The 26,683-nt window shown below is 43.1% G+C and overlaps 1 protein-coding gene across 2 annotated transcripts in view; it reads right to left on the minus strand.

Annotated features, from left to right (window-relative positions):
- Positions 1–26,202, minus strand: part of RHEB (Ras homolog, mTORC1 binding) — a 43,537-nt gene extending 17,335 nt beyond the window's left edge. For both annotated transcript variants that reach the window (XM_038559764.1, XM_038559765.1), the window contains exons 1-2: positions 25,974–26,202; positions 2,977–3,048 (exon numbers count right to left, since the gene is read on the minus strand). In XM_038559764.1, coding sequence (XP_038415692.1) covers positions 2,977–3,048; positions 25,974–26,025 — 124 coding nt within the window. In that variant the 5' untranslated portion in view covers positions 26,026–26,202. The remainder of the gene's footprint in view (positions 1–2,976; positions 3,049–25,973) is intronic.
- Positions 26,203–26,683: the final 481 nt, after the last annotated feature.

A 26,683-nucleotide genomic window follows, 5' to 3' on the forward strand; every position in this document is an offset into this window, starting at 1 on the left:
AGGAACCAATTCTTCTGCATGTTCTGTGTCGAACCTCCCGTAGCAGCGGAGAGCTGGCTTTCTCCTCGTCTCACTTTTCCCTGAACCCTCTCTCCCGCCCCCTCCCTTTTTTAATCACTAGAGAAATTAATCCAATTTCCCACTGAAAATCCTGAAATTGCTCTAAGCAGACTAATAGCTACTTACTGGTAAAGCTTACTAAAATAAGCAAGGTAACAGATTTCTAAAATTTGGAATTCATAAAATACGATGTGTGTTCCTCAAGCGTATTGAGGACTCCTAATTCATATCCTACTGAGAAGCCCACCCACCATGCAATGCTTGATAATGCTGCAAAACTCCTAATTAGAATTTTCCAATTTTCTGAGGTTTATTAGAGCAACGACAGTACCACCTTGAGAAGGCACAAGTTGTAAATTGCTATTCCTTAATTTATAAACTACTGCTACTAGTTAAATTTCACCATAGCCAATTTTGTTTGTATTGAGTTGTTAGATTAACAATACGGTAAGGAAAAAAACCAAAACCACAAACAAAAAAACAATACAAGAGATAACAAAGCACATTTGTGTAGGCAGTATTTTTGGTATAAAAATTTCCCCAAACTAGAAAATATATGGTTTTATTGATGTTATTCTCCTGTATCCCATTTTAAAAGAAGATGACACAGTCCCAGAATCTTTGCCTTTGTGGTGATGCTTCACAGAGATGTGTCCCTACTGAACGTTTACTATGAACCACCTGTACTATGTTATAAAGTTGAGTTAAAAGTTAAAAATTATAATTACCAGATTATTTCCAGATTTACAGAGTGTAGTGCTTTTTAAAATCTTAAGACCATCCATTCATTTGTTAGCAACAGGCGAATGATAACCATTCCATTTCCTGTTATCGCTGAACAGTGTTTTTGACCAAACAGTGGACGATGGAGTGGAGAAAGGGTTTCTGCCTGGGTTAGCTGGTCAGAAGCATGGTAAACAGAAAATGATGTCTGCATACAGCTCATGAACTTTTAAGCGATTCATATACTCTGATACTCACTTGCGCTCCTGCCTAAAGACTTTAATAAATATTTTTAATCCACTTTTGAGAGGAAAAAAATAAGTATTATTGAACACTAAGTATTAGAAAGGAAATAGAAAAAAAAATTAAAGATGATGTTGACAGCCTTCAAACTAGGGGTACCTCATTCAATTTCTGAGATAATATCAAGGTAAGAAAGCTGGATGTTCACTGGATCTGTTACTTACACATAAAGAAAATCTATTTACATACAACACCAAGGCTTTCCTTCCACCTCAATTTTAAGTGGCACAAGGACACACAATTATAGGAGCATAGCTTACCAAGAAAACGAAATTCTACTATTCTATGAGTAAAATGCCCAAATGAGTCGTATCTCAACGACACACAATTCTAAATAGTTCCATACAGCAAATATTAAAGGCCATGACCACAATTTTGTGTTTTATTCCAATGGATAACCAAACTTGTTCACCAAGTTCACTAAAAGCATACATACTATTCTTTCAGTGACAGCTAAACAGATCAATACAAGATGTGTATGTAGTCAGGACTCCTCCTTCCCGGATACCAGCAGAGGTTACTTTTAAAGCCAGGTCTTCCCAGAGTTGGGTAAGCAACGAACAGGCTTTTTGCATGCCACCAGCACACTGGGACATGAAGGAGAGTTGCATGTTTTAAGTCAGAGGTGGACAAACTCTTCCTGTAAAGGGACAAACAGTCCCTGTTGCAAGGATTCAAGTCCGCTACTGGAGAACAAAAGCAGCCACAGAAACGACATGAATGAATGAATGCACATGTCTGGGTTCTAATAAAACTTACTGGACACTGACATGTGAACTTCAAGAAACTTTCACATGTCACAAATATTTTTCTTTTGACTTTATTAAAAAAAACCATAAACACCATTCTTTGCTTGTGCGCTGTACAAAAAAGTGGGTCTTTCTGGTCTATGGTCCATAGTTTGTCAACTCCATGTTGTAAACCTCTTTTGAAGTCTCTCTTGCAAGCTCTGGGCAAGTGAGGTCTACAAATCTTGTTGAACTTTATGAACCTGTTAAGTCAGCTTCAGGTTTAATATGCCCATCAGGTTTTGAAGAATCCCATGTTTAAATGTGTATGTTCCTGGTGACAAATCCTGGGTTAAGTCCCAGGTGTCAAGAATCTGAGAAGACTGGTTCTAGGATCTACTTAGGGTTTTAAGATCGTTTGAAACAAGATCAGCTTCCAACAAACCAGCTTCCCTGGGCAAAGGCTTCAGGTGTTCTTCTGTGATCCTAGAATCAAGACTCTCATGGTCCTAAAATCCTTCAGGAAGATTCTGAAACCATAGATTGAAACTGGACAAGGTAAAGGTTGTGGCTGGTTCTGTTCTTTGGTGCTTTTTTCTGCACATGACCTGAAATGCCAACAGACTTGAGACATCTTTGTTTTCATATTGCAACTGCTCTCTCCATCCCAGAACACTTCTCCACAGCATTCTTTCAAGTCTTCAGGACTGGAAAGGTTGGGGGTGGAGTGGGGGAAGGACTAGCAATTCCGTAAGAGTAAGGTACAAAGGATCTGGAGTGTTTTCGTCCTTTCTTTTCAGCTTGGAATCCTTAAAAAGGGCTACTGTTGAGAAAAGGGGGAAAAAATAAGACTGTGCTCTCTACTCTTGTTTTCCTGAAGCAGAGTCTGGAATAGGAGGTTCACTGTAGGACTGGATTTCTAACTGGATCCCACATCTGGAAACTGAGTAACAATTTCCAGATGGCAGGATCTGGACACTGAATAAAAATCCAATTAGTGTGAAGTGGATCAAACTTTTGGAAGATTTTTGGACCCCAGTTGGAGATCTACAGGTTTACCCCAATAACCCCTGCAATCAAAGCCTCCAGGAACACACAATGGCTGTTTGTGTGAAGAATGCAGGCTTCTCACAGTTTATAAACCCTTGAAAACAATACTTACTGTTTTCTATGGTTGGGTCGTAGGAGTCAACAAATTGGCCTTCAACAAACTGAATCGTCAATGAGGATTTCCCTATAAAAGAGAGCAAAGGCTCAGTATGTATTGGCATATTAAGGTAACAAAAAATTTAATTCCACTATTTTACAAAAAGAAACCCCACTCTAACAAGATGGAGAGATAGAAAATAATAGGATCAGAACTTTTTAAAAAGATATTAATTAATTAATTAATTAATTTATTTATTTACTTATTTATTTGAGATAGAGAGTGAGTGAGAAAGAGAGCACGAGCAGGGGGAGGAGAAGACTCCCTGCTGAGCAGGGAGCTCAATCCCAGGACCCCTGGGATCACGATCTGTGCTGAAGGTAGACGCCCAAATGACTGAGGCACCCAGGTGCCCCAGAACACATTCCTTTAACTTTTGGACAATTTCAAAAGGAAATAAATTTCATGAATTTGCTTTATATGAGAGGAATTTAGGCAATTAAGCTATTATAAATTAAACACTTTTGTGACATTAACAAATATTACTGACCAATAAGCATATCACATATTCTGTCAAAGGCAAACTCTGAAATAAGGTTTAAGCTAAGCTAATATCCTCTGGTGTCCCTGAAATGTGGATATTAATTTTAATATGGATATTAGTAAGACAAAGTTTATTTCTTTGGACTCTTTTCATATGTGGCTGTTAGAAACATTACCAGGTATGGCTTTTAAAGAAGGAATTCCGAGAATATGTATCAGAAGTCTTTATTTAAAAAACTCAAAAGTAGAAATCCTGTCTCAACCATTCAGTGTCAAAGGCCTAGTGATGTCTGGCACACAGAAGACAATCAGGAAACGTTCTGGATTTCACATTCTGAGCCTGTGTGCTAAGAAATCAAGAGCTAGAGCCCTAAGTTCTCACATGTCTATCTGTTACCTAAAATTTCTACCAAAGGACTTTAGAATGTGGCACTCTGTACAGACAGTCCCAGAACAGCCCAGGGAATGATGAAAGTGGTCCTTCACAAACTTCACCCTAAATGCTTTCTTCTTTTGTACATTCTCAGAGCACATTTTTCTTTAAGCAGACTCCCCACTGAGTGTGGAGCCTGATGTGGGGCCCTGAGATCATGACCTGAGCTGAAACTATGAGTTGGATGCTGACTGTACCACCAAGTTGGATGCACCTCAAGATTTTATTTTTTAAGTGATCTCTGCACCCAACGTGGGGCTTGAATCTACTACCATGATGAGATGAAGATTCACATACTTTTCTGACTGAGCCAGCCAGGTGCCCCCTCACAGCACTATTCATTTTAACCACATGCTCCACAGGCTTGCTGCGTCTCACTGAACTTCCATCTCTAAAGATCTTCAGGGAGACAGGTTTGTACCAGGAACCTTCTGCTCCTGGGGTTTATAGGCTGTGCTTGCCTTCCTCCAACCCATGCAGAGGGTAGCTGAAAGGTGGTCACGTTTTCACAACAAAAGCAGACCCCATACTCTTAGAATTTAATGAATTAATAAAGTGGTTTAAGAGTGGGAGCTGTGGAGACACACCTAGAAAACCCCAAGTTGGCAGGCCTATTTTAATCCTCATGAGCAGTTAAACATATAGTTCACTGTTTTTGGAATTATTAAAACCTGAAATCATTCTCTACAAAGCAGCCTACAAGAGCTTTTGATAATTAAATGTTACCTCCCTGCTTCAAGTCCTCACTGCAATCAGAATAAACTCCCAACTCCTCACCAAGGTCCACAACACCAGGTCCTCCCTCTGCCTATTGCCCTAACCTCTCTGCTGCCACCGCTTTCCTCCCCAAGACCTCCCAGGCTTCACTCACATCCCTTCTGTCCCTTTGTGCTAGCCATGTCTACAGACCTCTGCACACATGACTCATTTCTGTCCTTATTTTGGCGGGGGATCAAATGTCCCTTCTTCAGAGAAGCCTCCACTAAGACCACCCTACCTAGGGTGGCACTCACTCCCTAATGGTCACTCTCACAGTCATCCTGTTTTGGTTCTTTTTAGTGCTCGACATTATTGACATTATCTTCAACCCATTAGCCTAGTGAGACCAGTAATGGTGGCTGAGGCACTGCAGACACTCTTGTTTCTGAACAAATGGATGAAATGAAAACTTACATGCCCTACAGGCACTCTCATTGCAGATATTACACAAGATCTCGATTTTATATACGTGGAAAGGAAACACAGTTCAATAGGAACAAAGAAATCGTTTGCCATATTTATTTTGGTAGCCAACCTCACGCCTGCCTGTGCTATACAGGATGCAGGGGTAATCCAGAAGCCCACACATTTCAAAGGGATTCTGTTCCTAAGAAACCACGTTACCTAAGCTAGCTCAGAAGGGCAGTTAGCTTAAAATACAGCAAAACTATTTTATGTAATGAAATAGCAAAGAAAAAACTTCTATTAAATTATTAGCAAAACTGAAACATTTAAAGGAGTAAGAAAATTCTCATTTACGCTGACTGCTATCGCTTGAAGCAAAAGAAGTTGAATTAGAAAGAAAAAAGAGAGAAGAAACTTCTTTTGGGCTTCAGAAGAGAACTTCTAGGCCCTCTGGTGGGCTTTTGATATACTTCTGTAGGCCATTGGGGTCTTCTGCCTTATAAGTGCAAAGAAGGAAGGAAGAAGGCAGAAGGTAATTTTTTCTAAAGATTAATGGGCAAGAGTTGCAAGGGATTAAAAGGATTTTTACACCTTTTCCAAAGTAGAACTGGACTAAAAATAGTGAAAGAAAGGGGTTAAGTGTGGTATACATAAGTCCCTCAACCTCCCCCCAAAAGAGGAGGGCAGGGCACACAGGACAGGACAGCTGCCCGCAGCGGTGCCAGGTGGGTCTAAGGGAGTGAAAGGATGGGGACAAGACGTCAGGAATCATCACAGGAAACGTAGGAAAGTTATATTCAATAAGAGCATGACATTATGTACAACAGTGGAGTTTCAGATAAACAAGTGGACTATGTTTTTAAAAAATAGTAATTACTGGTACAGATCGAAGAGTTCGTTGTTTGCATCATGGAGGGCAGAAATTATTTGACAGGTTAAATTAACATTTGACTTTTTGAAAACACAATCATTCTGGCAAAGCGGACAGTGTATCCAACCCAAACCACAATGCAGCTTGACAGCAAACTCTCATCTTCACGAGTAACTGGGACACCTGAATTTAAAACCCTAGTCTTTAGGGAGCAAACTGGCTTTCTCAATCTAGCTTGGTCCCAGGAGAAGGAGACTATCCATTAGCAAAGGCAGGACTGCAGAGAAGCTGAGTCTCCCCTGGGTCCCTCCTCCCTGGTTCTCTCCCCCAAGGGGAGATCATTAATTATTTAAATTAAGAAAGGACAGGAAGACTACATTCACTGACATGACACAGCGGGAGGTTTTTTTTTTCCTGTTTCCATTAAAAACTAGAATTATTAAACAACTAGTGTTGAAATTTTCATATTCATCCTAGCAAACAAATCCCACTGCTCATGATGTTTTCAGCACTGGTTCCAGCAATTTCTGGCTTTCAGGGACATCATCGTGGTCCTCTGAAGCAGCAGCTTGGCTCTTAGCTAGAGCTTTTGTGCAGCTCCAAGAGGCACTGGTGAAGTACAAATGATGTTCTTTACTTGATCATTTTCCTCTCGTTATAACGTCCCACATTTAGTTTGCCCTTTGCATGATCGAATTCAGATTCGGAAACACTAGTTATTTCCTGAAGGTGCTTCAGCAACAACCGTGCTCTTTCTCAATAGGCTCATAAATTTGTACAACTCGAGGAGGACCTCAAATTCCAGATCAACTCTCTGGAGAAAGGTTGAATGAAAACAATACAGGAGTGACTTGAAATGAACTGAAAGGCAGACGGCATACCCAGATGTGTGTTATCAACACAAAGAGAGGCATGGATCACTCCTTTTATGGCAGTAACATGGTACTAAGAAGGTGAAAACTACATCCCAATGTCCCACAGTTAACTTCCAAATACTCTTCAGCTAGGCTGAAAACCATCCTAACTTTAAAAATCCTACAGATCATTTTTAATTTTTAATAAGTTTTTAATAAGTTTAATAAGTAATAAGTTTTTAATAAGTTTCTTCTAAACTTTTACCAGGTATAAACACAGCATTATGTATTTCTTGCCAAGGGTAACATGGCCCAGTAAGCTCCTTCACCCAGTATTTTCACTACAGAAGATATACCTGCAAGGTTGTTGATTAATCTCTCATACTTGTGATTACTGCAAAACAGGCAATTTTAGAGCTTTCAGATTAATTTTGAAGTAGTTTTCATGATTATTCTAAGAAAGCCCTGGACTTTTATATATTACCTCCACCCCCCCCCCATTCCCCCCCCCCCCCCCGACCCCAACCAGCATTCTTGGAACAGCTGACACAGTACTTGTTCATTGGGACCATAATGGGAAGGAGTAGTTTTCAATCTATCAACTCGTTTGTCAAGTCATTTGGCACAAGGGTCCATTGGGAACAATGTAATGTATCTGGGACACAATCCGTTCTGACGTCTGCCTTCCTTTTCACCTCAAATCCTCAACATCACCTTATGGGACCCTCATGTCCACATATATAAGCTAACAGTCTAGCTTCAAAGCTTCACTGGTATTGCCACTGATGTTCATCTCCCTGCCACCTTATGCGCATACCTGAAAACACTGGCTGGTGACCCCTCCCAGATGACTCTGCCTCCAACACCTGCAACCTCCCACGTACCAATCATAAGCAGGACGGTATGCTCTCCCAGTGCCCCCTCCTTTTTAAAAAGATTTATTTGAGAGAGAGAGCACAAGGGGTGGGGAGGAGCAGGAAGAGAGGGAGGAGCAGGAGGAGAGGGAGAAGCAATCTCCCCTCTGAGCAGGGAGCCCAACATGGGGCTCAATCCCAGGACCCTGGGATCATGACCTGAGCTGAAGGCACTCAACCGACTGAGCTACCCAGATGCACCTCTCCCAGGGCTCTTACTTTCTGACTTCTATCCGGGACATCTCTGGAAGCAGTACCTTCACACCAGGGGCTGTAACCCACTAGGTCGTGAAATTACTGAGCTATGACCAGCACTGTTTTGAAAGAAAGAACACAGTAGTGGATTGCAAATAATAAAGTTAGGAAACTTTTCTTTCAGTTACACAAACATTTATGACTGGGTCACAATGAAAAAAGGGTTTCTCAGTCACAAAGGTCAGAAAAATACTACTCTAAATGACCAAATCCTGAATCTCCAATCTCCACCATGTTTCACTTCCTTGCCTATCACTTTAAGTGCCAAGATAAATCATTGCCCTCTACTCTCTTGTCTACCTTCAATTTCCTTTCTCTGGGATCCTTGAAAAACCCTCTGATCTTAATCAAATCATTTGCCTTTGGAGTGCCTGTTGAGCTCAGCTGCAGAAAAATTCTGCAACCACGTTGGTGAACAACTATTTTCCATCTACTGTCTTTTGGCCTCCCCCTGCCCCCCACCATCCTGTCCTATGGCCTCAGGAATCCTCTCTGGAGCCCTCTTTCCTCCTGCAGTAGTGAAAATATGTTCCCAGCAGCAACCCAGGGTAACCTACTACAAATGCACATTCTTGAGCCCCAAGCAAACCTACTGGGAATATTAACCAGCTCCACCCCATTTTGCCACACACTAATGCTTAAGAAGAACAGTCCTCAGGAAACAAATTCAAATTTAACTCATCACCCTAAGTCACCCTTCTCTTCCAGCCTCTAGGATATCCCCAAATCTTCTAGCTCCTTCCAACAGCTCAGATCCTAAATATTTAAAGAATATTTAAGATGAGCCAGAGCTAGGGGACATAGCTATGTGTATGAGGTGGTGCCTAACCTCAGAGGTCACCTGCCGTGACCACATCTTCTTCCTACACATGCTATTCTGGCCCCTTGTGTCCTGGATCCCATTCCCTCCCAGTCTCCTCCAAATCCTCCTCCTGAAATAGCTGTGAACACATTCTTAGTTTCTCTACTCCTTTACTCCATTCCTTATGGTTGGGTTAATGGTGCCTCTGAAATATTTCAATACGTACAGGCCAAGGAGAGAGGCCTGGAACAGACCCTCCTGAGTTCACCTTCAGAGGAAGCAGGACCCTGTGCACACCTGGATTTCAGAATTCTGACCCCACAGCTGTGAGATGGTAAAGGTCTGTCTTTCTAACCCCCCACCTGCCATTTGTGGTCCTTTGTTACAGCCGCCCCAGGAAATTCCTTTCGTTTTTAAACAACTTTATTAAGACAGAATTCATATACTATATAATTTAACCACTTAAAGAGCTCAATGAAGTCTTTAGTATATTGACAGAGCTGTGCCATCACCATTGCAACCAATTTTAGAACATTTTTATCACTCCAAAAAGAAACCCCAACCCTTTTGTCCATCACTTCCACTTCCCTGTGTGCTCCCTAGTCCCACTGAGCTACCTTCTGTGTCTGTTATTCAAAATAACTCAAAAGGAACCCAACAAAAGAGCCAAGAGATTTAGAACAGACACTTTACAAAAGATCTGTGAATTACCAACAGGTTAAGGAAAGGATGCTCAATATCATTAGTCACTGGGACAACTCAAATAACACCATGACCTACCCACATTAGCCATGGCTAAAGTTAAAAAGTTCGAGGATACCGAGCACTGAAGTGTAAAATGGTACGAACGTTATCAGAAACAGTTTGGTAGTTTCCAACAAAATTACATACTTAACATCTATGTGGCCTGTGCAGTGCCATGCCTAGGTATCTACTCAAGAAAAATGATCTCATGTCCACAGAGACATAACAAATGCTTCTCACAGTTTTATTCTTAGCAGTTAAGTACTGGAACAATGATAGGTGATAGGAGAACCAGATCATGCCACATCCATACGATGGAATACTACTCAGCAATAAAAAAAAAACAAACAAACCCAAAACAAACTATTTACACATGTGACAACCGGACGACTCTCAAAAACATTATGCTTTTTGAAAGAAGCCAGGCAAAAAAGAGTATTTACTGTATGATTCTATTTATATGAAATTTTAGAACAAGAAAGCTAACCCAGGGCAGCCTGGGTGGCTCAGCGGTTTAGTGCTGCCTTCAGCCCAGGGTGTGATCCTGGAGACCTGGGATCTAGTCCCACATCAGGCTCCCTGCATGAACCCTGCTTCTTCCTCTGCTTGTGTCTCTGCCTCTGTCTGTCTCTCTGTGTCTATCATGAATAAATAAATAAAATCTTAAAAAAAAAAAAAGAAAGAAAGAAAGCTAATCTATGGCGATGGGAAGCAGCCCGATGCTTGCCTGGGAGTGGGGATGGGGTATGAGGGAATATTTTGGGCTGGCAGAAATGTTTTATATTTTGGACTAATGGTTGCACAGTGAATAAATCTAACCAAAACTCATATAACTTTCTACTAAAATGCCTCATACACTACTATATGTAAATTATACAGCAATAAAAGTTGATTTTTTAAAAAAGTATAAAAGAGAGGAAGACATACTACTTTTCACTAAGTGGAACAGGATGGTGATTAGCTATGTTACTGCAGGCAGTTTTCCTGAGTCTGTTTTCCTTGACTGTAAACTAGAGATAATTACAGTACCTACCTTATAGATGACTGTGAGGTTTAAATGAAAGTATGTGTGGAAGACTGGTATGTAGTAAGTCCTCATTAAATGTCCCTATTAGTAGTAGTATTATCAACTGCTCTTAAGACTAAAATAATCAGCTTGGGATAAAAGTGCATTCAATAATTACATCTAATAAATTAATCTCTAATCTAAGAAAATGACATCTACTAATCACTATTCCAGCTAATGCCTCAAAATAACAGGACAGGGGCCCCTAGCTAGTTCAGTTGATGGAGCATGTGACTCTTGAGCCCAACGTTGGGTGTGGAGATTACTTAAAAAAAAAAAATAAAAAAAAAAATAACATGATAAAGAAATCAGTAAGTATAAAAATACACCCCTTTAAAGCAATAAATTACCAACTGCTTGGGTATCCACTGTTGCACAATAGACCACCCCAAAACTTAGTGGCTAATACCAATAGCCATGTAATCTGTTCTCGAATTCCACAAGCAAGGCTGGGTTCAGCTGGGCCCTCTGCTTGCCTGGTAACCGGTCACTGCCTGGTAGCTGGGGGCTAGCCTCCACTGGGACCATGGGGTCTTCCACCTTCCACATGTCCTCCTCTCCTGGCACGCCCTTGTGTGTTACATGTAGCTCCAGAGAACACAAAAGCAGAAGCCACTGACTTCTTAAGGAGTAAAGCCTGGTACCAGCATGTCATCATCTCTGCAGCATTCTGCCAATTTGAGAGTGTCCCAGGGACAGGGCATGGGTACCAAGAAGGGGTTTCTCTGGTTATCACCAATAGAAGGGACAGCAATGAAGCCACCTGGTTTGCAAACAGCAAGTCTGCAGAATCACCTGGGGCTGTAAATGGACCGCAACCTGAACATATAATCCTCGTTATTACAAGTGCTAGAATAACAATGAACCGTGTGAAGGTTCAACAGTGTGCTTCTTACGTGATACGCAATGCCAGTTATATGCTTACTAACTACTGCACCCACTTCAGGGTCACCACGGTAGCCTTTTAAAAAAATACACTTACCTCACCATTCTAACCTTATTTTATTATTCTTAAAGATTTCATTTATTTATTTGAGAGAGAGAGACCACATGCAAGAGTGCAGGAGTAGGAGGGAGGGGCAGACGGGGGGGGGGGCGGGGGAGAGAAAAGGATAAGCAGATTCCCCACTGAGTGGGAAGCCCAACGAGGGGATCAATCCCAGGACCCAGGGATCACGACCTGAGCCAAAGGCGTCAGATGCCTGACCCATTAAGCCACCCAGGCATCCCCACCATTTTAATTTTAAAGGGGGTAAGGAGTTCTTGTGTGTTCTGTTCGCCATGATTCTAAGATGCATACCCCATTCCCTCAACATCTCCATCAGAGCTAGATGAAGGCATGTGATGCAGACAATCCACAATTTAATTGTTCACTAGAACCTACAAGCCAGACACTCTTAAGAGTCTGTAAAACATTTCCATATGAATTACTTCATTTGTTCCTGTGAGTTAACCAGGGCTGATATCATCTCATTCTTTCTCACACCCCCTTCCCAATTTTTAAAAATAGATGCTAGGTGAGAAAAAAATGAAGGTACAATTATTATTACAACAAAGACAAGATAGAATGACCAAGCAAGATTGGTTCATAAAATTATTACTCATTCAAATACTTCCTGGGTGCCTACTATTGCCAAGCATGATGCTACCAGATGTATGCCACTGAGAATATAAGAGGTAAGTTTATATTAAAACATAAAGATCTGAGCTACAGAAATGAAGAATTTTATTAACTGTCAGGGTTATTAAACTAAAAGAAAAACAAAATTCTGCCAAAAAAGCCTATGGAACTATCTCCCTTCAGAGTTTTAAAACAGGAGATCCGTTTCCATGGGATGATCAGAGACACAGATGAGCTGGAAGGCAGGGGGCAGACCTGATAACTGCAGGAAATTCAATGTTTGGCAACAATGAAGAATGAATTTTGCTATATATGTGGTCAAAACTGGGGAGAAGGCAGGGGTTCAGGGTGGAAAAGAGAGAAAACAACAGATAAATTCTCAAATTATAACACAACCTTTAACGTATTAAAGAACATGAAGTTCAAGACTCATCAAAACTTAGTAATAACAAAAAATTAAGGAAATGAAATGAGACCTACCATGAATAATTATTAAAAATTATTTCTTCAAAAGGTCAAGAATCTACAACAATCCATTTATGATCACTAATTTCTTCCTTGCTCTTCCTGTGCTCTTCCTCCCAGCAGCTGGACATGTACAGTGAACGCCCGAAACATGGTTGGCCCTGACATATGTCCTACACAGTATAAAACTTACACAAGATTTTGAAAGCTTGGCATAAAAGAAATAATAATATCAAAAATATTCAATATATATTGAAATAATATTTTGGACATATGGGGCTAAATTAAACATTTACTTCAATTATTTCAACTTTCTTTTTATTTGCTTAATGTGGTTAGTGGAAAAATTTTAAATTCCCTATGTAGCTTACATTCTATTCCTGTTGGATAATGCTGCTCTACACTATGGTTTAAGGGTATAGGAACATCCTACTTGTATAAACTTAGCTGCCTACCAAAAAGACTTCCACAGAAGTTTGAGAAATGGAAGGTATGTCCATCTTGGGTACAGTCCAGTTTTTTAGGATAATAGTCATCCAGAAACATGGTCAGATTTTTATTTTATAGAAACACATTCACACATTTTGGTAGCAGTTATATAGAATGAAAAAGTCTAGGGGCACCTGAGTGCCTCAGTCAGTTAAGAGCCCACCTCTTGATCTCAGCTCAGGTCTTGTTCTCAAGTATATGAGTTCAAGCCCCTCATTGGGCTCCACAGTGGGCGTGGAGCCTACTTAAAAAGGGGGGGGGGCAGCCCACATGGCTCAGTGGTTTAGCGCCACCTTCAGCCCAGGGCCTGATCCTGGAGACCTGGGATCGAGTCCCACATCAGGCTTCCTGCATGGAGCCTGCTTCTCCCTCTGCCTGTGCCTCTGCCTTTCTCTGTCTCTGTCTCTCTCATGAATAAATAAATAAAATCTTAAAAAAAAAAAAAAAAAAAAAGTCTTGAGATGAAGCCCAGCTCCCTATCCCCCCAAAGCAAGGAATACCCTTGTAGATGTACACGAATCCTTACCACCCCTGCCTGGTGGAGAGAGCACGAATGTGTGGGGTCAGGTTCATCTTATAACCTCCTGTTTCCAAGGCAGTAGGGAAACAGCCCCACAGCATGAAGGTGTGTTGGGTGACCTGAGGACCCAGGAGCAGCATACCTTCAGAGTCCCAAATGCAGGCACAGCCACCTATCTCTAGGACCATGGGAACCATGCGGGTTCTGAGGTTCCCTAACAGGGCCTCAGCAGCCAGAAAGCAAGGTGAGTATTGCAAATCTGGCAGGTACATAAATGAATCTGGCCCATCCTCTGGTCCTGGTCTCCCTTTCTCCCTTTAGCCAATGGCACCATTACCCAATGAAGGGCCTCGTGCAAACCGCCCAAAAGTTATTCTTAACCTCTCCCACACCACAGTCTTGGCAATTCCCCCCTCATCACTTCCCAACTGTGTCATGTCATCCTGCCTGGACCTGACCACTCCCTGGCACATGTGGCTGGGCTCGGCACTTCCACTCCCTGACTGCCCCATCCACCTCAGAGAGCCATGGGAGGGATCTCCTGGAGGGGACAGAACAGGAGGATCAGCAAACTACAAACCAGGGGCCCGATGCAGCCAGTCTGTTTTTGTACAGCCTATGAACTACACATGGTTTTTCCATTTTCAACTGGTTGAAAAAAAATCAGTAATACTGAAGTAATACTTCACAATGTGAAAAATTAGATGAAATTCAAATGTGTCTGTAAATAAGGTTTTACTAGCACACGGCTACATTCATTTACGCACTGTCTCCAGCTGCTTGTGTGCTACAAAAGGCAGGAGAACAGCTGACTCTTGAACGTGGGTTTGAACTGTGCAAGTCCACTTACATGCAGATTTTTTTTTTCTGATAAATACACCACACTATTATAAATGTATTTGTGCTTCCTTATGATTTTCTCAGTAACATTTGCTTTTCACTGGCTCATTTTACTGTAACAAGAGTATACGGTATGTATATTTACAGAAAACGTTTGTCAATCCTGGTGTAGAAGATCACCTTACCTATTGCTTAAAACTCATCAGTGACCTTCTTCTGTTTCTAGGGAAAAGTCTGAAACTTTGACCAAGGCCTATGAGGCTGTTCTTGATAGACAGCACACAGATAAATCCCATGTGACCTCTTTGCTTACTCCCATCTTACTCTTCTCTGCCTCGGTCACCATTCCCAGATACAGCCACTGCACCAAGCTCCCACCTATCTTTTGGGGAGCTTTGCCCATGTCACTCCTTTTGACTAAAACTCTGCCCTTCTTCCTCTGCCCCACTCAACCCCCACCCTCTGCCTGGTTAACTCCAGCTTTTTTTTTTTTTTTTTTTAGATTTTATTTATTCATTTGACAGAGAGAGAGAGATAGAGATAGAGATAGACAGATATCACAAATAGGAGGAGAGGGAGGGGGAGAAGCAGACTCCCAGCTGAGCAGAGAACATGCTGTGGGGCTGGATCCCAGGATCATGACCTGAGCTGAAGGCAGACACCTAACAGACTGAGCCACCCAGGCAGCCCTGGCTAACTGCAGCTTAATTTTTTTTAATTAATTAATTAATTTTTTAACATTTTATTTATTTATTCATGAGAGACACAAAGGCAGAGAGAGAGGCAGAGGGAGAAGTAGGCTCCTCAAAGAGAACCATTGAGGCACCTAGGTGTCCCTAACTCCAGCTTTAATGACAGTTCTTTAGGGAAGAACTTTACTCTCTTTACTCTCTATGCCCACCCACAGTTACAGAAGCTCTCCCCTCCATTACTTCTCTCAAAGCATTTATCCCAACTGTTTTAAATAATAATCCATATAGTGGCCCAATTAAGAGTACTGGCTCCGGAAAATTCAGATCCTGGTTCAGCTACTTACTAAATGTTTGATCTTGGGCAAATCACTTAAATTTTGTGGCTCAGTTTCCTCACCTATTAAACAGGCATCATCACCATCACCACCATCATCATCACTACATCACAGAGTTTAAGGTTAAGGGCACCCCATAGCACTAATGCTTTAAAAACCACCACCATTATTATTAGTAGCAGTACTGTCTCCTGCGGCTCCATCACTAGATGAAGCTCCCTGAGGGCAAGGATCAGGAATGCCTCTGCCTCTGTGACCATGTACACAGTATCTGGCATATAGTAAGAACTGACTGGAACAATATGACACTTAATCCACACAGTGTCCTCTTCAACCAGGCATTTTAAGCAACTCAATCTTTAGGGGGACTGAAGTCCTCTGGAGAGCTAACGGAAGCCAACTCTTTCCCCAGAAAACATGCCCATGATTTCAGGGAAAGCTCATGAACTCCAAGAACCACTACTCTAAGTTGGCAATGCTCCTTAACATGTGACACCCAGCACTGCAGAGACTGCTCTACTTGTGGCTCAGAATGAGCGTTGGTTAACATTTTAGCCCAGAAAATCAACCCAGGTCCTCAATCTGTAACACTCAGGAAACCATTTCTGAAATAGAAGCATAAGACTTCACATTTCTTTCTTTTTTTAAAAAAGATATATTTGGGGAGGGGGAGGAATGTGTGTGCAAGCATGCACGTGGGGAAAGAGAATCCTGAGGTGGACTCTATGCTGAGCAAAGCCAGATGTGGGTCTCGATCCCGGGACCCTGAGATCATGACCTGAGCTGAAACCAAGAATTGGGCGCTCAGACTGAGCCATTCAGGTATCCCAAGACTTGACATTTCTTTTTTTTTTTTTTTTTTTTTTTTTTTTGACTTGACATTTCTGATCATCCTTCCCTCCAGTAGACATCTCAGTAATGTTCTGGTCCATGCATTCCAGCCCCTGGCACACTCAAGGCCATACTAGCCTGGGGCGAGATTCACCCTATGATATACAGTTCTTGCCAGGCAGGCAGACCAGAGATTCCAGTGTTTTCCCACTTACCCTCCTGCCACAGAGCCTCACACCTTACCTTATGTGTCCAGTTTGCCAAGGTCATCTTGAGTCCTCCTCCCATTGATGTTAACCACTGTGGTTGAATTTTGCCACTTATGTTTTTGACCCAGCCACCTACACAAGTTATGAACAAGAATAAAAAGAACCTATACTTTAAAATACCTTTGAAAACAAGCAGGTATGCCTGGGTGGCTCAGTTGGTTAAGCATCTGCCTTTGGCTCAGGTCATGATCTTAGGGTCCTGGGATTGAGCCCCTGCATTGGGCTCCCTGCTTAGTAGGGAGCCTGCTTCTCCCTCTCCTCCTGCTCCTGCTCTATTTCTAATAAATAACATCTTTAAAAAAAAAAAAAAAGATTTGAAAACGAGCAAACTATTGGCTTGATGCATTAAAATCTAATACAAGCCTTAGAAAAGCATTTTCGTTTCATAAAATTACATTAACTGTGAGAGCCAGTATTTTCATCTCCATGTGCACAAATTATTTACCGGGACACCGTAGAGCTAACATTCAACTTTTGATCTTGCAAGAAACAGGATCACATATCTTGTTAAACTACCACTTTCTGTTTCAAAAGTCCCTAAGGAGTCTTTCTGCAGCCAAGTAAGTCCAACAGAAAAGGAAATAGAGGAGGGGGAACCAGGAAGTAAGGGGGACTCCAACCAACCAAGGACATAAGGGAGTTAACTTTATTAGGGTCCTCAAACGGCCCTGCTTTCACCTGCCCACAGAGTGCCAGATTTCTGCTTCTAGTTCTTCTGTTCTAAATCTCAATTCAGACTTCAAATTCCAAAATAATAGTGAAAGGGAATATAAGGGAAGGGAGAAGAAATGTGTGGGAAACATCAGAAAGGGAGACAGAACGTAAAGACTGCTAACTCTGGGAAACGAAATAGGGGTGGTAGAAGGGGAGAAGGGCGGGGGGTGGGAGTGAATGGGTGACGGGCACTGGGGGTTATTCTGTATGTTAGTAAATTGAACACCAATAAAAAATAAATTAAAAAAAAAAAGACTTCAAATTCCAATGTCCTATATGGAACTCTATTTTACCAGATGCCCAATATACATTTATGAATATTAAAATACTAAAATAGTATTCCATGACCTCTGTGTTTGAGATGTTAAATTGCATTTCCAATTCAAGCCAGCAGTTCATGATAGAGGTCCCCACCAGTTTGCACTGTGACTATGAGGTTAAGAGACAGACTGTGAAGACTCTATTACTTAAGGCTTACTTCGGTACTTTATGATAAAGTTCTATAACTAAGAATAAAGGTTCTCTCAAGGGTGACCGCTAAAGATTTCAGATTGGTTTAACTTGCACAATATCATGTCCAAATTCAGTTCTAACTAATCAAATCCACTCAGGGCAGTTTTAAAGCTGTTCATGTCTTATTCTAGATCTTTTTTTTTTAAGATTTTATTTATTTATTCATGATAGTCACACACAGAGAGAGCGAGAGAGAGAGAGGCAGAGACACAGGCAGAGGGAGAAGCAGGCTCCATGCAGGGAGCCTGATGCAGGATTCGATCCCAGGTCTCCAGGATCGCGCCCTGGGCCAAAGGCAAGCGCCAAACTGCTGCGCCACCCAGGGATCCCTTATTCTAGATCTTCAAGAAAAGTGGTATGGATTTCTGACTTCATGATCACAAGCAGAGATGCTGTTTCTCATTTTGTGATCAACACGGCTGTCGGGACTTAAGTACCCCAATGCTCCCGATCCTGATGCTTGTGTTGGAAAACCGTGTTATTAGCAAATAGGTCCTGATACACTGCCATCCTTGGCAATTCTTACTAATCTCTGGGAGCCTTGCCATTACCAGGTCAAAAGACAACATGCGCCCCACACTGTGCCACAATCAGAGGCCAAAGCAACTGGCTTTACCCTTAGTGCTTACTACTCTGGAAGGCATGTCTTGAAGCTCCTGCAAGGTGCTGCTTCATCTGGCCCCTGACCACCTCCAACTTCATTTCCAACCCCCACCACGTTCTCTGCTAGTCACCCTGCCTCCTCACCATACCTCTCCTACCAGGGGACAGAGCCTCTTCTGGAAGGCTCCTCTAAGACTGTTTGAACCACGTCCCTTGAGCAGCATCCAGGATGCAGCCACTCTTGATTCAATTCTGCACAAGGGCAAGTAGAGTCTCTCCAGGTTCCACATACCATTGTTCAAGGATTCTCAGGGTGTAGACAGAGAAACTCTGGGGGAGGTCCCTTGAGACCTTTTCAGAGGGCTCATGAGGTCAAAACTATTTCCATCACAATACCAAGATATTATCTGCCTTTTCCAAGCCCTGTCCCTATTTGCACTAATGGTGCAAAAGCAATGTAGCACTCCTGGCCTGCTACCCTAAGCACACATCAAGACAGTGGTTACAAACTGTAGTGGAAAGCACTGTAGTCTTCAGGACCACACACCCACAGTAAAAAAAAAAAATCTATTTTCACTGAACAGTGTCCTTGAGGAAGCAGTTAACAATGATTAATTTTATCTTGACTCTTAAGTATGTCTTCTTAATATTGTGTGACAAAATGGGATGTGTACACAAACTGCTGCAGCATGCTGAAGTGTGATGGTTGTCTTGAAGAAAAGCACATAAGCAACTGTTTGTGAAGTGATCTGAAAATAGTCCTCTCTATCAGAGAACATCATTTTTACCTACAAGAATGATGGACAAACTATCATTATTTTAAACAGAGAGTACTTGGCAGGCATCTTCTTGAAGTGAAAGAAATGAGACTGTCACTTCAAGTAAAAATAGTAGCACTGTGCCAACGATCAAATTCAAACTCTCAGGAGGAAATTAGAATTTTGGGGAATTTGCATCACATATATATTTTTTTAATTTTTATTTATTTATGATAGTCACAGAGAGAGAGAGAGAGAGAGAGAGAGAGAGAGGCAGAGACACAGGCAGAGGGAGAAGCAGGCTCCATGCACCGGGAGCCCGTAGTGGGACTCGATAGTCATTCAGCGCCAAACTGCTGCGCCACCCAGGGATCCCGCATCACTCATATTTACTTTTTTTTTTCTAAGGACACTAATGGTGATGTCAAAAAAAAATACGATTGAGAAGTTTTTATGTTGGAAAGCCTGGGTGGTTCAGTTGGGTAAGCATCAGACTCTTGGTTTTGGCTCAGGCCATCTTGGGGTTGTGGGATAGAGCTCTGGATCTACAGGGAGACTGCTTGAGATTCTCTTTCCTGGTACCTCTCTCCTGGCTTGCTCGTGTGCACTCTCTCTCAAATAAATCTTAAAAAAAAAAAAAAAAAAAGTTTTGGGACACCTAGGTGGTTCTGTGGTTGACCATCTGCCTTCGGCTCAGGTCGGTGATCCTGAGGTCCTGGGATCCAGTCCCATGTTGGGCTCCCTATGAGGAGCCTGCTTCTCCCCCTCTGCCTATCTCTGCCTCTCTCTGTGTGTCTCTCATGAGTAAATAAAATCTTAAAAAAAAAAAGCCTGTATGTCAAAATGTATCAAAATGTGGAAGGATCTGAATAGCAAATCATTCTTTTAGAAATAACCAAGACACAACATTACAAAAATCAGTCATAGGTAGAAGATCTACTCAAAGTGCAAAATAAAGCAATGGAATTCAATGTAGCAGAGTAGAAAAAATTCTTCCATATGATTTCAGGTTGCATACTACAACTAACCACCTATGGAGTTGAAACTACCACCAACACCTATGGAGTTCCGGTGATTATCAAAGAATATAAGAAATTATCTGAGGGACACCTGGTGGCTCAATGGTTGAATGTCTGCCTTTGGCTCAGGGCATGATCCCAGAGTCCAGGGATTGAGTCCCACATCAGGCTTCCTGCATGGAGCCTGCTTCTCTCTCTGCTTCACTCTCTCTTTGTCTCTCATGAATAAATAAAATCTTTTAAAAAAATTATCTGAAAAAGCTATTAAAAGATTCCTGGGCTGCCTGGGTAGCTCAGACGGTTAAGCGTCTAACTTCCCGTGGGTAGTGATCTCAGGATCCTGGGATCAAGCCCCATGTCAGGCTCTGTGCTCAGCAGGAAGTCTGCTTTTCCCTCTCCCTCTGCTTCTCCTCCTGCTCATGCACCCTTTCTCTAATAAATTAATATAATCTTAAAAAAATACTCCTTCCTTTTCCAACTAGTTATCTGTGCAAGGCTGGATTTCCTTCATATACTGCATTAAAATAACATATTGCAATGCAATGAATTTAGAAGCAGTATGAGAATTCAGCTGGTTTTAAAATCAGATATGTAAAGGTAATTGCAAAACTATAAAGCATCCTATCAAAATCCTAGCATTTTCCCCCTCAGAAATTAACAAGCTAGACCTAAAATTCATATGGAAATGCAAGGGACTCATAATAGCCAAAACCACCTTGAAAGACTGAAGTATGAAGACTGACACTTCCTTATTTTGAAGCTTACTACAAAATTACAGCAATCAAGACTCTAGTGTGATATTGGTGTAAGGACAGGCATATAGGTGAAAGGAATAGAATCCAGAAATAAACTCATATTTATGGCCATTTGGTTTTTCACAAGGATGTCAAGATAATTCAGTAAGAATAGTCTTTAATAAAATGTGCTAAGACAACTTGACATCCACATGCAAAAGACTAAAGTTGTACCCCTATCCCCTACCATATACAAGAATGAACTCTGATATCAAATGTGTAAAAGTTAAAATTATAAAACACTTAGAAGAAAACATAGTAGTAAATCTACATGGCCTCGGATCAAGCAATGGTTTTTTACACATGACACCAAAAGCACAAGTCACCAAAGAAAAAATAAACTGGACTTTATCAAAATTGAAATATTTTGCTTCAAAGGACATCGTCAAGTACATGAAAAGACAACCCCACAGGATGGAAGAAATTAGGTGCAAATCTCATGTGATACCACTTCACACCTATAAGCACCGCTAAAATCAAAAAGACAATTATAAGTGTTGATGAAAATGTAAAGAAACTGAAACCAATGTTCAATTGTTGGTGGGAATGTAAAATGGCACAGCAGCTGTGGAACAGTTTTAGCAGTTCCTCAAAATGTTGCATATAAGGGCGACTGGGTGGCTCAGTTGGTTAAGTGTTTTGTCTGACTTCTGCTCAGGTCAAGATCTCAGGGCCCCACCACTCAGCAGGGAGTCGGCTTGTCCCTTTCGCTCTTCCTCTGCCCCTCCCCCTGCTTGTGCTCTGTCTCTCAAATGAATAAAATCTTAAAAAAAATAAATGGTACACAGAGTCACCATATGATGCAGTAATTCCACTCCTAAGAATATACCCAAGAGAAATGAAAAGTTATTTCTACGCAAAAATTTGTATAGGAATTGTCATAATAGCATTACTCATAATAGCCAAAACGCAGAAACAACCACATGTCCATCAATTGACAAATGTATAAATAAAATGTGGTATATTCAAATAACGGTATGTTATTTGGCCATGAAAGGGAATTACTAGTATATGCTACGACATGGATGAACCTTGAAAATATTCACATTAAATGAAAGATGCCCATCACAAAAGACCACGTACATATGATTTCATTTCTATGAAATGTCCAGAATAGGCAATTCATAGTAATAGAAAGCAGGTTAGTAGATGCCAGGAGAAGGGGTGAGTGGGAGAGTATGTCAATAGGTAGACGGTTTATCTAGGGGTGACGAAGGTTATGATGAATAGACATAACCCACCTGGACATCAAAATAACATCCGTCACTGAAGTATCATAATCACAAATGGTTTTTTTTTTTTTTTTTAAAGATTTTATTTATTTATGAGAGATAGAGACACAAGCAGGCTCCATGCAGGGAGCCCGACGTGGGACTCAATCCCTGGTCTCCAGGATCGTGCCCTGGGCTGCAGGCGGCACTAAACCACTGTGCCACCGGGGCTGCCCTCAAAATCACAAATGTAAGCTCTGACTATCCTCTTGTATAAAACAAATGGCCACCACCACCCAAAAAAAAGTTAATTTCAAGCTTCAACAGAAGGTGGCCACTACAGGACTTCCCTACCCAAAGGTACACTGAGTGCCTGAACACACAACTTCACATGCTAATAGATTTTCATAAATGGCAAAGAATGTTTTACCTTTAACATTTTCAATGATATGTCAGGAAAGGATAGAGTAATTTAAAAAAACACTAAATCAGAATATAATTGGATTGTATTTTATTGGGAACAAATCTAATGACATTTTCCCCTATGAAGTATCCAACTAAAAGGTGCATCTTCTTTACTACCTAAAACATTTTGACAAGGTAATAATTTGAGTTACTTTTGAACTTTTACCAAACCACACAGTTGTTTCATTTTCTCTTTTATAATTTTACATTCCTCTCCCTTTTGTTAACTTCAGAGACTTTTATAGGACAAAAAAATCTTTTGATTATGGTCTGAGGGTAAACCAGATTATCAAAACTCTCTGCAGAAGATTCTGGCAAAGGATGTACCAGATTTTATTTAAAGATCGCTACCTGACACTACATTTTTTTTAACTTGATTAAGTGAGTTACCTCCTATCATGGGACTACTTGTTTGTATTAGAAACAATGGACGTAGGGGAGTGTGATCATTTGCCACTATGAAAACAATTAATACAAAGCATTTCCAGAAAGCCAGACTGCGTTATAGGTGACTTGTCCTTAAAAGCTTAACACTGTAAATAACCGGAAAAGTACTTCAGGAAAAAGGGTTGTACAAATTACCTGAGAATTTTATACTCCTCGGTGGTAGTTTTATCAATGTTTTAAAAATACACAACATTTGAAAGCCAAGTAAAACCATCATAGCACTTAGTAGCTTTATCTGAAGGAAAACTATTAAAGTTTGTGACATGACAAAGGCACAATGACAAGTATCTTACTAGCCAAACCACCATAAGATATTTAATCAAGAGAACATTCTAAGAAAGGTGTGGTTTCTAGCAGAGCCTTTTCCTACCGCTTAAAAAAAAAAAAAGAAATATATATACATATATATATATATATTTCTTTTTAAAGTAATCTCTACACCCAACATGGGGCTAGAACTCACAATCCTGAGATCAAGAGTCGCACACTCTTCACCTTTAGTCAATATGACAGAATAGCCCAGCATCACAAAACAACACAACCTAGAAACACACATACTCAAACTTTTCTAGGATAAGCACCACATGCAAGCAAACGTGTCCATAAATTCTTATAAGTCTGAATACTGAATAATGCTCTAAAGAGTGGCTAGGACATAGCATCTGGGAAATACTTCCTTTTTTGATGCTGGCAAAACAAAAGACCCACAAACCACAAAGTATCTTGGTTCCTTACAAAGGACAAAGGTAAACAACTTTAAAATCAAAGGCAAAGGTTGGGAGTAATTTAACCTCTCCAAAATACCTTTCACTTTAATCATCACGACACCTGAAGCAGGCTACATACAGTACTATGACATACCGAAGCCACAAAAAACAGGGACCAGAACTTAATGTGTATCCCACTGGAGGCCAGGTGAGCACAGTATTTCAAAAAGCAGTTTAAAATAAATGTTTGTAAAGAGAAGGCTAAGGGGTGGCCTGTCCCACCTGGGTCTTCAGGAGGATGAGGATTAGATGGAAGACAGAACAGATCTCAATGGGACATAAGGAAAACCCCAATAAAACACTAGACTTGCTTATTATGGAAGACTAGAATCACCATCTGGAGAATTTCAAGGAATATCTTTAGGACATTCTCTCAAGTTGAAAACAGCCCAGGTAGAGGTCATCTTAAACTTAATCATTGGGAGAACGCTATCCTCAACTAGTGTGGACACCATGTATCTATGTATGTGATCGGAACTCACTCAAGAGTCAGTATATGTCCTGGATCCACTCTTCAAAATGCCAAGGAAATAAAGAGAAAAGAGAAGCAAGAGCTGGGTGATTCAGGCCGCCAGTCAAGGTTCGATTCCACAGGGGCACTGGGAGAGTGGACTGCTGGTGATTTCTTAAAGCCTGGATGTGATGCATGGTTACTCCAGGGCTGCAACTGCCCAGGCCCTCACCCATTCTTCCCCCATATATATACCGAGGATTTGGGACTGCCTCACACGAGTTGTCCCTCTGACTGGGCACCCCCTACCTCTACACGGGCATCTCCCCACCTTTGATTCCCCCCCATTCTTAGGATCCCTCCACACCCCGCAGCACTTTGACGGGAGAGATGATAAAGGGATGAGTAAGCATGCCGTAGCTGATCTTGGTCAAAGAGCACAGACCCTGGCACCGGCGGTGGAAAATGGGGGTGAGGAAGCAGAGCAGAAAGCGGAGTGGGCAGTTCATCCAGTGGGCAGTTCATCCAGCAGGCAGTGACAAGCTTTCCTACGGCAGTTACTGCTGCCTCCTCCTGCAACCGCCGTGGACTCCAAACCTTCGCCTTCCCCCCCCTCCCCCGGCCCCCCACGACCAAGCGCCCCTTTTTCTTAGACAGTTACTTAAAAACAACACGAACACATCAACGTAATTTCTCCGGGCTTCCGGTTGTCAAAGACAATAAAGCCTCGCCCTGAAGCACGGCTAAGTTCAACGATTCTGTGTCCTCACTCGTCTTCTGCACCCGGGCCAGCCCCGGCCCCACCGCCGACCACCCCGTCCGGCAAGAAGGCGACCGCCAGGAACAGCTGCAGATACACGTCGGCCTTCAAGGGGGGGAACACCCCGGCAAACTTCTGAACCACTTCAGCAGCCCGCTTACAAGTGCCTGACCTTATTTTTTCCTGAAGAAAAATAGGACACCGAGAGAAAGCAATCTCGTTTTCTCGGCCTTCCTACTTGGGTCGCTGGCCGCATCGAGGGGCTCCTGGGGGTTTCCTCGCTAGCAAACTTGCCCTCCGCAGCCAAACGTCCCCTGGGTCCCCGGCTTTCTTTAAAACGCTCCACTTCGCCACGGACAGGAAAGCACCAAGGTGCCGTTTCCTTTGTTAAAATTCCCCGGACTTTATTCAACTGGGGGAGGAAAGGCCGCCGGCAAGATCGCGCCAGCCCTCCGCGAGGAGGTGGAGGGGGGACAGGTGCGATGGCTCCCGGCCGCCGCTGTGGCCGGGAGCGGAGCCCTCCGCCGCCCCGCACCGGCCCGCGCCTCTCCGCCCGCCCGCGGCCTCCCCGGCACGTCCTCCCGAGCCCGGGCCGCCCCCCGTCGCCGCCGCCGCCGCCGCCCCGCGGGCCCAGCCTCGCCGCCTCCGCTCAAAATGGAGGTGGCGGCGGCGGGCGGCTGGTTACGAAACGCGCGGCCGCCACATGGCCACGCCGACCCCAAACTTGGCCGGGCCGCCGCGTCCCGGCGCCCAGGCGAGGCTGGGTCGTGGCGGCGGAGGCCGCGCGGCGCCCGCCACTCACCCACAGACCGGTAGCCCAGGATCGCGATCTTCCGGGACTTGGACTGCGGCATCTTGGCGGCCTCCTCAGCCCCAGGCCAACCACATCAACCGCGGCGGCGGCGGCGGCGGCGGCGGCGGCGGCTCCTGTGCTGCGATCGGCGGCGGCCGCGCCGGGGCAGAGCGGCATCCAGGGGCGGGGCGGGCGGGCGCGGGCAGGCGCGGCTGCCTGGGCTCCTCGCTCGCGCGCCCGACCGCCCGGAACCGCCGCGCGGCCCCGCCCCCAAACACGGCCACGTGACCGCCGCCGCCGGCCCCGCCGCGGCTCGCGTCAGCGCCGCCCCCCCCGCCCCCCCGGCGTGGCGGCCGCCCCCGCCCCCGGAACGCACGAGGGTGCGTCGGACGACGTTTTACTTTAAGGGGAAATAGAGGGGACGCCAAGATGCCCCCGGAAAAGTCACGACTGAAACTCGCTGCGTCATGACCCTCCCACCCTCTTCCGCCGCCGTTTAATTACGCCAGTTCTCCCCGGGCGCTGATTGGGCAGCTCCCGCCCGCCCGCGCGATGACGCGACGGAAACTCCGTCTCCGATTGGGGGCGGCTGGGAGGCGGAGCCGAGGGCGGGGCTGCTCACCCGGAGCTAAAAATAAATTCCGGCTGCGACCTCGCGGTTGAGCGCGAGCAAAGTTTGAAGTATTCCAACGTCTCAGGGGTTGGGGGCGGGCGGGAGG

This window comes from Canis lupus, chromosome 16 (genome assembly GCF_011100685.1).
Source record: "Canis lupus familiaris isolate Mischka breed German Shepherd chromosome 16, alternate assembly UU_Cfam_GSD_1.0, whole genome shotgun sequence".
Lineage (NCBI taxonomy): Eukaryota > Metazoa > Chordata > Mammalia > Carnivora > Canidae > Canis > Canis lupus.